Source organism: Accipiter gentilis, chromosome 10 (genome assembly GCF_929443795.1).
Source record: "Accipiter gentilis chromosome 10, bAccGen1.1, whole genome shotgun sequence".
Lineage (NCBI taxonomy): Eukaryota > Metazoa > Chordata > Aves > Accipitriformes > Accipitridae > Astur > Astur gentilis.
The window spans coordinates 11,693,542-11,707,874 of NC_064889.1; the positions used below are offsets into that span (position 1 = coordinate 11,693,542).

General features: G+C 38.5%; 2 protein-coding genes across 2 annotated transcripts in view; both read right to left on the reverse strand.

Moving 5' to 3' along the window:
* UNC13C (unc-13 homolog C) overlaps positions 1-14,333 on the reverse strand; it is a 239,064-nt gene that overhangs the window by 200,994 nt on the left and 23,737 nt on the right. The window lies entirely within an intron of this gene.
* Positions 2,316-14,333, reverse strand: part of LOC126043735 (protein unc-13 homolog A-like) — a 51,538-nt gene continuing 39,520 nt past the window's right edge. Inside the window, exon 7 of the mRNA XM_049812562.1 lies at positions 2,316-2,556. Coding sequence (XP_049668519.1) covers positions 2,316-2,556 — 241 coding nt within the window. The remainder of the gene's footprint in view (positions 2,557-14,333) is intronic.

Consider the following 14,333-nt stretch of genomic DNA (forward strand, 5'->3'; position numbering starts at 1 on the left):
AAAAAACATACAAAACCAAGATTTTGGACTTTCTGGTAATATGTCACACATTTGTAACAAAGAAGCTTGTGATTCAGTTATTTACTTCAAAAAAAATGTTAATACCTTGAATAAAAGGCAGCACTTAGAAGTATTTAACAATTTCTAGTAATACCTATTTAAAGCTTATTGGTTGTAGCTTTCATTTCAGCAATCCTTGTATTATTGTTAGTAATGTGATCTTGGCGTACAAAGCTTTTTAAGGAAAATTTATAAATGGAACAGTTCTAGAATAAAATCTCTTACATAGTTGTAAAATTAATATTTTAGATTTTTTTATATATCATTGTAAGATAATTGAATGCAACCTATAAATACTCCATTAATTAGATTTATAGTTAAGAACCAAATGAAGGAATGCTTTGTTATTCAAATGTTGTTGTAGTTATTAGCCTGCAGCAATTACCTAATATTCTTTCTAAACTTAAATGAACTGGTGCTTCAAATCTGCCATGTTGCATGCCAACAAAGAATACAATAAAACTTTTATATAAGTGCACAATAGAAAATATTCCACTGATATCAATACTCAAGTGAACTAGTCCTAATTACATTAGATGTAATAACAATGCCTCTCAAAAATCAACACGACTGCTCATGTAAGGATTATGGAAAAAAAATAAATCAGCCTAATCAACCAAGGCCACACACAGTAGATACGCACTTACAAGAGATTTTATCAATATTAAGCAAATGGTCTTGAGACTACAGACAGTAAAAACAGTAAATATTGGGATTTTTTGGCAAAAAATTTAAGATTTTGTCATTTAATAAAAAAGTGTTTGCAAATAATGTGAACTCATAACACTTAGATTCATGTTTTCATCTTCAAGCAAGTTCCTAAGTATTGACCCTGTTTATACTAATCTGTTATGTCACCCAATGTTGAAAGTTTCAGTTTGAAGCCACTTATTTAATAGCCTGGCATAAGCAGGAAATTTTGCTCTGCCAAACATATCATTCAATTGATATTTAAGAAAGAAAACCAAACCAAAACCAAACCAAAAATCAATCCAAAGACCTTCAGAACTAATTATGACTTATTTACCCTGGAATAAAATTCCACGTAGAACTTGCCCAATCCAGCAAAATGGTGTCTTTGCTTGTAATGATACTGACCAATCAAGAATCTAGTTTCACATATAAATACATACTAATTACTAGCAACTGGAGTTACCCAAATTCATCTTCACAACAAAGTTACACTGTTTCTCTGTTCACGTGATTCTCACATAGATCCGATGTTAAGACCTTCCTCTAGTAAATATATGAACAGACAGTTCTAGTAGCCCAAGATACTTGTAAGCCAATGACTGGTATGAAACTACTGTGCATCTTGAAAAGGCATCCACGTCAGCCTTCAATAAACTAACACAAAGGAGTTTGCAGCATGGGCCATTTGTGTTTTTGCAGTTACTTGCCAGTAACCTCAGGTGTTGATGAAGCTGGCCGTAAAGAACCACACCTTTACAGGTTCACACTGATCTACTGTACTTCACACACACAGTGTTAAAGATACAACCCTCATATGTAGAAGCAACAGGAGAAATACAGATTACAGAGATGTTGCAATTTGTTATGCTATTCTAGCCAATCCCTGTATCTTAATGGAGAAAACCAACAAAACCCCACCCAAACCAACGGCCACCACTCCCTCCCCCCAAAACACAAACCACAACCTGAACAGAACCCCCAGACCCCAATGGGCAGCTACAAGCCTTCATGTAGAGAACAGCAATTCTGTGTGCCTATGTCCAGGATTATGTGACCATGACTTTCAGAGATGATTCTTGAATTCTTAGGAATAAAACTCTGTCCGGTGAAAATATTTCACTAATTTCCATCATAATTTTTAAGTAATAAAACCAGTATTAAATAATGTATAACTATTATAGAAGTTATTTGACTATTTCTATTGTTTAATACAATTATGACAATTATAAACTGATGGAAGAACTTAGAAGTAATTTATATTTCACGGTGGATTTCAGCCTGAAAGTTGGAAAAGCTGTCCCAGAATTAAGCTATCTTTCTTCCTCTCCCCACCTCCCCGGTCTGCTGAAGGGATGGATGTTTCTTCCCTTTCACAACAGAAAGGCAATCACTGTGTCAATTCTGAAATCTAATCCATCAATTGAAAAGAAGTCCAATCAATCCGTTCTTTAACGATAGTATTCTGACCTAATCGGCTTGGGTGGGTGTGGGGGCGTGAAGCTGGGAAGAGCAGAAGGGCAGTTTCTGCAGCCAGCCTCTCCCTGACACCGCGCCAGCATCTTTTAGCCGCAGAGACGCCCAGGAACACGCCGCTCCCTCCGAGGATGTCGGTGGCGGGGAGGCGGCACGCAGCGCTCTTCGGCGGCCGCCGCCGGCGGGGGGGGGGGGGGGCCGCAGAGGCGCGCCGCCATGGCGCTCCCAGCGCGCCCCCTGCTGGCGGCGCTGCTGCCTCGCCCGGCCCCGGCCCTGCGGCCGCCGCCGAGCAGGGAACGCTGCGGCGCCCGCCTGTTGCGTGTGCTACCGCTTTCAAGTAAGGTAGTTACGGGAGCTAAGATAGCGACACTGAATTAAAGGAGGTGACTACGCTGCTTCTCCTGAATTTTGGTTTGACCTGGGGAAATTTGTCACGTCTACAGCTCTTAATAGAATGTCTAGTCTACTAAAAAGAGAGAGAAATGTACAGAATATAGCATCTCCACTCCCTTTGTTCTGGAAGCACACAGTTTTAAAGATAGGCTTCTCCATACAAGAAATTTTTATCTATACAACCATTATTTTCTTCACTGTAGCTCAGGGTTTTCTTCTAAAAAGATTATATAGCAAAAGCGGAAAGAGGAAATAACCATTCATGAGATACAAATCTTGGTATTTCCCAAGTTCATGGGATCCACCCGTGAGCCGTTTTAGATTTTACTTCAGAAGACTATGATAAGTCTTTTGGAGTTTCTGAAGTTATGAAGGCTAAGGCCATTTCTTATTCCACACTAAACCTTATCCAAACACTGTTTCCTTAAACCATTTGCTAGGTTTATAAAATTATGCAGTTTGAATTCCATTAAGTGAAGTAAAACCAGTTTTGAGATTATTTTTTTTTTTAATAGCAGTTAACAGAGACCAGGCAAAGAATTTAAAAACATGGTAACAGCTTCTTGCCAGCTGCAATTTAAACAAAAGCTGGCCCTGATTTCAAATGGAATCACAAGGTGGGATCACAGTGAACGCAAATACAGGGGGAGAGGGGCAGGGTGAGGGAACAAAAACTAAAAGAGAAAAATCAAGAAAGGCCGATAACTACGCATATTTCAGGAGGAAAAAGGGAGCATTCTCCCCATGAGGATATATCAAGCACCCAAAGTCATAATGTTATGCATTTGAAGTGGTAACTCAAGAACAACATATACTGCTCCTGAAATTTAATGTTCTCATTGTAATCTTCCATTATAACTATTTTATTCATTGTTGCCCTCTTGGCACATGTTCATTCTAGAGACTATTTGATTTTCTTGCCTAGGAAAGCAGAATGTTTGCTAAAGAATTTTTTAAAATTAAAAATCTGACTCAGTTGCCACTTCTCACATAAGAAACTGGTTTTAGTTTCATGCTTTGCTTTCTATTACTGTGTCTCTTTATGTTTTGCCATAATTATAACATTTTCTACAGTAACTGATCTCTTACAGATACTGCTATTAAAGCATCAAACTCTTCATTAATCACAGAAAAGACAGTATTTCTGTTTCTAAATATTAAATCATACTATTGTTCTACTAAACTGTCTCTGACCCTGGAAGAAAACACCAAAAGTTTCGGCAGAATACGAATCTTCATTATTCTTCCACAACCACAATATAACTAATTGTTCAGCTTAGTACTTCATGCAGAATAATATGCATTAGTGTAAAATGGTCATGGACTCACACAAGCATTATATTTAGGGAATATTCTTACTTTTTTTTTTCCTTTTATCCTAAAATTATCAATTATCAGCTGCATTATGCAAATACTTATTTTTACTCTCTTAAATTACATATAAACTTATTATTAGTGCTATAGACAGGAAAGTATAATGAGCTCAGAGTAACATAATTTGCTTGCTTTTTCACATTTGCCCCATTATACAAGCCAATTTTTATCATTCCCTCTTAAAAGTAATTTATTTCTATTCATTCTTTACACCTTGGTTCCAGATAAAACAACTCATACCATATGCAAGTGCTGCCTAAGATCTAACTATAAGCATTAGACTTTCCTGTACCTTTCCTGTCCCAGGTCTATCAGTGCATGCATTCTAGTCCCAGCTGAGGAACTGATTGTTACTCAGCCTGGGGGTTCAAGTTTCTTCGATCCAAAGTCTCCTCAAATACAGTACAGGTGTATGACCCTGGCTGAGTCTTACCGAGAAAGCTGTAGTTATGATGTGAGCAAGACAAGAAGTGGGGGGAAGGGGGCAACCAAACAACAACAGAAAGGGGGTGGGAAGTTAGCAGCTCAAGGACTTCAGAGGTAACATACTGATACTAAAAGCTATAAAAGTGGAGAAGGAGGAGTAAAGAGAATCTGAGGATGGTAATTCAATACCAGCAAAGATCAGCCCATTTCAAGGAGTGGCAGAGGGACCCTTTCCCTGCTTTCCCAGCCCAGAGGAACATGAAAATAGAATATAAATACTTGGTCTTATCAGGGTGATGCACATATCAATGATTAGCCTAGTAACTTCCTGATCCTAGCTTTCTATTGCTCATATTAAGTAATAAATAGTTGCTCTGGACTCCTAAGTCACATTTATCATGCTTGCAGAGTCTCTTTGCATACGATAAAGTTCATTGGAACAAAAGTGACCTAGAGTGGGCGAGTTACAGCATCTCTTTTCCATACAACCCTCAGTCATATACTTAAATTTGAGTATGTACACTGAACAGCACTACTAACAGCACTAATTCAGAGTCGTTTCAAGACTTGCCATGAGTGGCAGCAGTATGGAAAGATTTAGCAATAAAGAGCATATCACCAAACCAGAAAAGAAAAATTTCTTCGGTAGTGAATTAAAACAACCAACCTCATTGATTTGAGAATAGGTAAGAAGGGTAGATCACTAGAAAGATCCATAATGATGAAGTAGGAACTCTAAGGCAGATGCTGCAAGGATTCTAGAAGCTGAATGCTTGCAACAATCCTGCTCACAGCGCTAGTACTGCCAGAGCAAAGGGTTACATCCTTTATCATAAACCCAGAAGCAAGCTAATTTGCTCTCCTGGATCTCTTTTTTCCCTGAGCCCTCCCTCTCTAGCCATTGCTTAGATTCCATCAATATCATTAATTAGCTTTTCAGTGTATGACCTGTCATTCTCAGTGGTCCGTTCTTGGCTGCTCTCAGCTCTTTCCTATCCTAGATCTCCCACTGATGTGATTGCCGGTCATCCCAGTATTTCTCTCTCATCACCCTGGGACTTCTCTCCCTTTCTTGACATCATGAGAGGTACTCTGCCAATCCTTATAATTAACAACCCCATTACTTTCTAATGTAATGGATTCTTGCCTTCACAATCCTAACTGTTCATCTTCAGTACCTTCACTTAATTCCAAAAGCCAGCTTTTGCCTCCACAAAATGGTGCCCTTAAAGGACGGCCCAGTTGATTCATACTAACTGGCTTATTTTTCCTGTTTTATGTGAAGCATTCTCACTTGTAATCTTTCTCTGTTGAGTTTCACAGTCTTCCAAGCATTGCCTCAAATGTTCACAAAACGCTCTATTAAAAATACGCTTCAGGATCTGTATAATTCTATAACACATTGACTTAGCCACAGACTACCAATAAAACCAGTAATAAATCATTTAACATGAGTCCAAAGACAACCTGCAAAACCGTGTAACACAGTTACTCAAAATAGATGTTGAAACAGAAGGAAGGGAAAGAATGTTACAATGGTCCCTTTTTGAACTCTGAAGCAAGGGAGAGAATTGAAGTTTAATTGTGGAAGAGAATATGCTACATTCCTGTTTGTTGATTTTCTTTTATGACAGTCAAGAGAGAAAGCTTAGGTTTCTTACCCTGTAATGTGAATCACGATATCTCACTTTTTAAAGAAGAAAGCAAAGTGATAATTCTTTTTCTGACCTTGCCTAACAGAATCCTCAAATAATGGTGCAGCAGCTTATAAAGGTTTCTCCCAGGGTCTATCATTCTTAATACCGTCAACTGAAGAAAGCAATTTTTAACTTTCACATGGGGGGAGGGGGGGGGGGTGTATCATAAAACACCTAAACTCACAATACCATAGAAAGATTTAAGTCAAAATAAGCCTTCAAATAAGATAACTGCAGCTTTACTCAGATAAAAGACATCCCCATTTTATTTTCTTCAAATTTCTATTGACTTTTTGATACATTTTCCCCCAAGAAAGTTTCAGAGAAAGACATTCCAGAAAACACACAAATATGCTAGTGAGTTTACTTAAAAAGATAGGAAAGAATAGAAACAGAAGCAGTTCTTTGGTCAAAATTGAGGTAAGTGTGATTTTATCTTTTTACATAGTATATATCCTGCACAAAAACCATGAGATGTGGAAGACAAAGTGGTGGAATAAATTTTAACTTAAAACATAACCCAATTATAATTAATCTGTGCTAGATAATTTAGAGGGCAGCATAAAACTCTCAATTGCTTTCATACAACTAGCAGCTATATTTATTGCTTTTTGTGACTTTCCTTCATGCCTCTAATATGAGTTATCCTGACCTATTAGCTGAATTCATAATCCATTATCTCTTCTTAGAACCACGTATTCCAGGCTGTAATCAGGATGAAGTCATGCATGATTTTTGAAGCCATAAACGAAGATGAATCAATCTTTCCTCTTTGAGGAAGTAATTGATGTTATTTGTTGTGTGTTCAGTGGCCACAATGTGAGATACATTCTTGAACTTCTGCCTTTATCAGTGAATTGCCTTTTGTCAAAGTAAACTTTCCAAACACCACTTTTTGAAAGCCTCAAGGGCAACTATGAAGTGATCTTAGAACTGTTAGTCTAATCTCCCCATGTTGACCTTTTAACCTTCTTCATGTAAACTCAAACAGTTCAGACACAAAATAGTCAAGATCATTTGTACCATAGAAGTAGAACAGCTTGATATAAGCAATCAATAATTTTCCTCACATAATAACAAAAAAGAGTGATTCAGAAAGAAAAGACATCCCAGAAAGTCAGTTAACTCCTCAGGTATTTTGAACTTCCTCATAACGTCAATTAACATTTTAAACCACTGTCAAAATGTCTTAAAGTTGACAAACATGCACTGATACTAAATTCACTTAATTGAAAAGAAAGTGCACTTCAACATTTCTTTGTTTTCAAATGGTTTGTCACTTGCTGTTTAGATATTTCATCTTTGAAATAAATTCACAAAAATTTAAGAAATGCAGCTTGTTTGCTGACAGTTATTTAGCCCAATCAATATGCTGATTGTCACTTGAACACTATGATTACTTTTGAATTACATCAGGATTCAAGATATCTGTTATTAACACTTCATGAAAAGGAAATACCTGTTTATTCCCACTTCAAGACACACTTGTACTCAAAAATATTACTTGGAATGCAGGATTAAAAAATTGTTCAACTGGAAGATTGATTTAAAAAAATTTACAATTTCTTTGGGCCTACTGAAATTTTTTAAAGGGAAGCTTTGTATTCATCTCATAGCCCCATGACTCCTAAACAAAGAATGATTTCTGCTTACCCAGTCCTAAATTCCCATTGCTGTCACTACGTAATATCTGCTTTAGTATTAGTTTATCAAGTTTTTTTTTCTGAATAAGACAGTAAATCAATAGTGCTGACAGGACTAAGCTACTGATAACTTTACTGTTAGTGAGCATTCTCATACTGAGCATCACCACTGCATCCATCATATAGTTAACCATGAATCACAAAGAACAGCATAAGAACAATCCACAGTGAATACTTAATTCTATATAATCTTTTCTTTTAAATATCAGAACACGCGCTAACATTTATTTTATTTAATGGCATAAACTGTGACATATGGATGTGCTGTGCTTGTTTTGCAAACTAAGAAATAAGGCATGTAGGGAAGATTTGCCTAGGCAAATCTGTGTCACTATCACTGTTGATCTCCAGGTTATAAGACCAGTCGATATAGTGCCACTATTTTGCTAGTTTTGTTTCCAATACTTACTATTATCATTAAACACAGTTGTGGAATGATACAAAGGGTAACTCACATGAGTAGTCTCTTGCTTAATGTTAGCCTTAGGAATCAATTACTATGCTCTGTATTTTATAAAAAGCATAACCATCTCAAAGAACTGACAATTATTTATTCAAGAAATGATATTTCAGCAGCAAAACAGTCTCTACTACACATAGAACTAGTAGCTAAAGATATAATCACAGTGACATACACAACTGGGCTGGGAGGGAGGAAAGGGGAAAATCCATTTGATTGTACTCAAGACTGACATTGAGTTAAAGGAAAAAAAAACCCCCACCCTAAATGCATCTTTTCATAATTATTGCCAGTACTTCATAGCACTCATTTCAAATCTGTTAGACAACTAATGCAAACAAACAAAACCCCACCTGTTCACTGTTCCTAGCAGTACAATGAACATGAAAATGAAAACCATATACTAGGACTGGATTATTGTAAAAGAATTCTGGTTTGGATTTTTGTTTTTAATCAATAAGCAGAGCAGCAATTAAAGGACCCTATCTAGTCCTGCATTGACTTTTAAAAAGCTATTAATTCAGATATGCAGTTTTTCCTCAAATGCTTAACTCTTCTCCCCTCTCAAATATGGGATTTCCCTAATACTTTTATCTTAGCATTGCTATATCCTATATGATTGCAAGAAAGCCTAACTATTGCTATTTCAAACAGACACCAAAGCAATTTTTATATAAAAAGATACAAGCTCCAAACCAACACTTTGGCACTTTTCCCATCTGGTCAATGTTCGAGTAAATATTCATTAGCTACAATGCCTCTGGTGAACCACTGGATGTCATCTTGTATTTGATCAGAACTGCCTAATACAATTTCTTATTTCCATAGCTTAGCATTAAAAGCGTACATTCCAAATATCCTTACTGGAACTTAAGCCACTTATATATTTTCAAGTGCAGCAAGAATTAATGTTTGTTTCACCTGTGAGGAAATACCTGGAGCAATAGCACTCCACTTCTCCTCTATGGGCAGGTATTTTGTAGTTGTCTATTTTAAAGACCATCCACCTGAGAATTACACACACACACTCATTGCTGTTCCAAGCTAAAACTGCTTCCCTAAACCTCCAAGAATAGTTAAAAAAACCCCAAATTATTGTTACTCCTCTCTTCTTAAAGGCTTCCAGTGATGGACACCCTACCTACAGCCTGCTCCAATGCCTAAAAACCTTCCTTGCAGTTACTAAAGGCTGTTATTTCTTTTTCCAGTTCCTTATGGATAGGGACAGTTCCCTTCTTATGCAAGCAGGATCTTACAGTATAAATAACTACATATAGAGGTTACTTTCTGTGAGAAATTACTTATTTTACTTTATCTGTTTGCTTGCCTCCATTATGAGGCTCTGTGAATATTTTATCTTCTGTAAAATACATCAGGATTGTTTAGTTTTCTGATCTTCTTGTGCTGCATGTTCTTTTTTGTCCATGGCCCTTTTTTAGCCACAAGATTACTTGCAAGTGTAAAGCTTTTTTTGATTGGGCATTGGCAGAGATTCATCCTTCATGCCTCTCAGATTTTCTGAGCAAAGAATGGCACTTAATGTCACATCAATTGTACTAAATCAATTATGGGATGATACCAGTGTACTGTTTCTGAAAACCAGTTTATCTTCAGGAAGAAAAGACAAAGCCAAAAGACCAAGGCAACCAACAACCTAAGGCACTGAAGCATAAAGGACTAAAGACAGAAGGATATTTCAGGCAAAATAACTTTATCAGAAGAAAAATCTTATTCAAATTAATTTGTAAGTAAAAAAAAAGGAAAATAAATTCTTTACATTTAGGCAAACTACAAATCTGATGTAACGAGTGATCAGACTATACACTTCATTTTGCTTTGTGCAAGATCTCTTAATGTGTGCATAGGCCCAGGAAAATCAAAAGCTTAGTTAAATAAAATGCTAGCATCTAATTTTGCATTATATACACTAAAAAAGCCCCTTTATTAAGCATAGGTTTAGAAACGAGTTCTGACTTATCTTCAGCATTAGGCACATGCTTGGTGCAGGCATCGTGATAAGAACACAAGCTACCCAACTTGACAACACAAAAGGTGTCCATTTCCCCTTATTACCATTTCCATTACCATGGAAAAATCCCAATATAATGTTCAGTTATATAGCATTAGAATTATCTAAATATTTTTTAGATTAAGGTTTCACCCCCTTTGGTATCTACATCTCTCTCTGCAAGACAACTCAGCCCTTCAAGAGCTGTGTTTTCATAGTCTGCCATGTCCCAGCTTTCTACTAAATGTAGAATTAGAAGCATACGAAGACCAAAGTTTAACACACACCTTACAATGAATCAGGAACTCAAGATTTAAATGACCCTTTAAATATTTATAGAAATTTTCTACTTCTTCTCAAAAAGAGTTCCATATGAGGTATTTGCTTACAGCTCCCGTCCACCTGATCTTCAAATTCTTTAAAGACTTACAATAACTTTGTCACCATCTTTCAGCCCCAACCTGATCCTAGATTAACTGCTGAGCAATATGTCCTTATTTCAGTGTGGTGAGATATTTTGACTACTTTGCTACAGAAAACAATTCAATGGCACAGTGACAACCCAAGATTCCAGTTCATGCATATTAGCTTGTTTACTTAACCATCTTTTAACCACTGACCTCAAAATTACTTTGAGAAATGGTAGTGGGAAGAAGCACAATATTAACATTCCTCTATTCAAACACTTATTTTAACATCTGAACAAAACGCAGCTGATACATCAAATCATAAAGTAACTGACTACATGACATTAGTTCTTTGGTTTTAAACTCAGAAATTAATTTATCCCACTGACTAGGCAATTAGACAAGCACTGAAAGGTGACTGTTCACAGAAGAAATTCTGAAGAAGCATCTTAAGGCTATTGTAGTCTCTGTCTACAAGACAAAACGGGATTCTTTGGGTTATCCGAGTGCTGTGTTTGATGTCAGTTAGACCAGGATCTGTCCTGCCCGCCTCCTCTAGTGAGCTAATATTTGGCATAAAAAACCCAGAAAAGCTCAAAAGAGTGATAAGAGTATGTGATGGGTTAACCCTGGCTGAACACCAGGTGCCCACCAAAGCCGTTCTATCACTCCCCCATCCTCAGCTGGATAGGGGAGAGAAAATATAACAAAAGGCTCGTGGGTCGAGATAAGGACAGGAGAGATCATTCACTATTACCGTCACAGGCAAAACAGACTCAATTTGCAAAACATACTCAATTTATTACAAATCAACCAGAGCAAGGTAATGAGAAGTAAAATGAAATCTCAGAACACCTTCCCACCACCCCTCCGTTCTTCCCGGGCACAACTACCCTCCCGGATTTCACCACCAAGCCCCCCCAGCGGCACAGGGGGACAGGGATGGGGTTTATGGTCATCACACGTTATTTTCTGCCGCTTCACCTCCTCAGGACGAGGGCTGATCACACTCTTCCCCTGCTCCAGCGTGGGGTCCCACCCACAGGAGACAGTCCTCCACGAACTCCTCCAACGTGGGCCATTCCCACAGGCTGCAGTTCTTCACGAACTGCTCCAGCATGGGTCCATTCCACGGTGTGCAGTCCTTCAGGAGCACACTGCTCCAGCGCGGGTCCCCCACGGGGTCACAAGTCCTGCCAGAAAGCCTGCTCCGTGGGCTCCTCTCTCCACAGATCCGCAGGTCCTGCCAGGAACCTGCTCCAGCGCGGGGTTCCCATGGGGTCACAGCCTCCTTCGGGAACCCACCTGCTCCGGCGTGGGGTCCTCCACGGGCTACAGGTGGATATCTGCTCCACCGTGGACCTCCCTGGACTGCAGGGGGACAGCCTGCCTCACCAGGGTCTTCACCACGGGCTGCAGGGGAATCTTCGCTCCGGCGCCTGGAGCATCTCCTCCCCCTCCTTCTTCACTGACCTTGGTGTCCGCAGGCTTGTTTCTCTTACATGTTCTCACTCCTCACTCCGGCGGCAGTTTCTCTCCGTCCCAACTTTTTTCCTTCTTAAAAATGTTATCACAGAGGTGTTACCACTATCACTGATTGGCTCGGCCTTGGCCGGCGGCGGGTCCGTCTCAGAGCCGGCTAATATGGGCTCGCTCTCTCTCGAACACAGGGGAAGCTTCCAGCAGTTTCTTACAGAAGCCACCCCTGTAACCCCCCCCCGCTACCAAAACCTTGCCAAACAAAACCAATACAGAGTAGGATGCAGAAACTGAGATCATGTGAATCAGAAAAGCACTCTTCCCACAAGACCCCTGTATAAACAGATATTTTTTTCCCCACTATTTTCACACAGGCTCAGTCTATGAATTATCACAAAGGCAACAGAATTCAGTAAAAAAAAATAGGAATTGGTCCCCAAAAGAGCAGGAAAAAAATACTCAAAAGAAACTGATCAAGGTGCATCTTGGATGGGGTTCAACTAGTATTTACCACTAAACAGGTTTGGCTTTGCTATAAAAGCATAGAAGTGGCATTGTACAGCACACTACCCAAGAATAAGCAGTATTTCCAAAAAGCCTACACACAAATGAAATAGGAAGATAAGTCCATGACTTTCAGGTTTGTGGTAGGTCACTGTACACACTAAGACATAACTTTTGTGTTTCTTAGAAGTTATCAGCAGTAGTTTTGCAAGTAAGGCTGGAAGGCAACTGATGGCATTATTTTTGTGTATTCTTACTAATTTAGACACTATAAGCTAATTTTCTGCTGTATAACACACTGTGTGAGTAGTGAGCAGGAGAAGTTTTTAATGCACAAAATATTTACTAGACCTCGGGGAGCTAAGATCCAAAGTCTCACACAACTTATCTCAAGCTTCTTTCAAAACACCGATCTGAAAGAGCTGTGTGAATAATTTCCACTCAAACACTGTACAGTGGAGACAGCTGCTTTATAAGCATTGCTTCAAAAGGGCTCGAATGCCTTAAAAGAATTGAGGTATTTAAAAGGGATTACAGAAAAGCAAAAAAACCCCCAAAACAACAAAACACCACCCAAAGCCACACCTAAAAAAGCCCATTCAGTCAATGACAACAGATAATGATACATTGTTGCTTTTAACACTTCCCCCCACCCCCCAACATAGATTTCCCCCCCCCCTTTTTTCTTTTTTTGTCTTCCCCCCCCCCCTTTTTTTTCTCTTTTTTTTCCCTCTTTTTGTTTTTCTCTTTTTTTTTTGTTGAATACAAGCATTGCCTCATTAAGAGCTCTGGTACTGCTTCGCCAGCATACGTTCTCCTGGATGGCTGGTTACTTCAGTTTAGGCACATGACTTCTTCCTGCTCTGACCAGTGATATTCACTGGTGTCTTCCTTTTCACAGGAAAGAAAAAACGTTTACTTAAGGCAGTGATGGCAAACCTACAGCAATTGGATTCAGTTCCTACTGCGTGTACAACCTCCCTGCCACATACAGCCCTTCCAGAGAGATTGAGGATACTGACTGAGGCTGCCAGGGTGGTGAGAACAATGGAGGGTTATAACTGCAATGCAAGAAAGGGCCACATGGAGGGAGAGGGCTGCACAGCTGTGCTCGCCTATGCACACCAAACATTACCAGCAGCCAAAGTTGAACAGTTTAATGCAAAAAATGGGATTTTAAGAGTTGGATTATTAGTTCCTTTCCTTTAACCAGAAGTGGCACAGAACTGACATAACAGGTAGTACTACTGAGCAACCTGGGCAAAAACTGATGATGTCTGAAGTCCCAACTGCTCATGTGAGGCAATGCTTTGTAGAGTTTAGGAGCAACAGTGAGAAAGAAAATACTTTGTACCATTATGATGATCACTTGCTGTTTATGTGGTCAATAATTTCCCTTAATTATCACATCTAATAAAAAATGCTTGTTTAGGCAGTGGTATCATCAGTAGAACTCACAAGATTTTTCTAGGAAAAAATATTAAAACAATGTTCTTAAAACCATTTTTCTTAAATATCATTGAAGTACTGACATTTCTCAATATCAATAGTTATTCAGAAATAGATGTCGGAAGTTACCGTTTCTGGATTAATATGCAACACATAAGATGGCCAAACTACAATCATTTCTCATGCATCTAAATAAAGTTTCAGAAT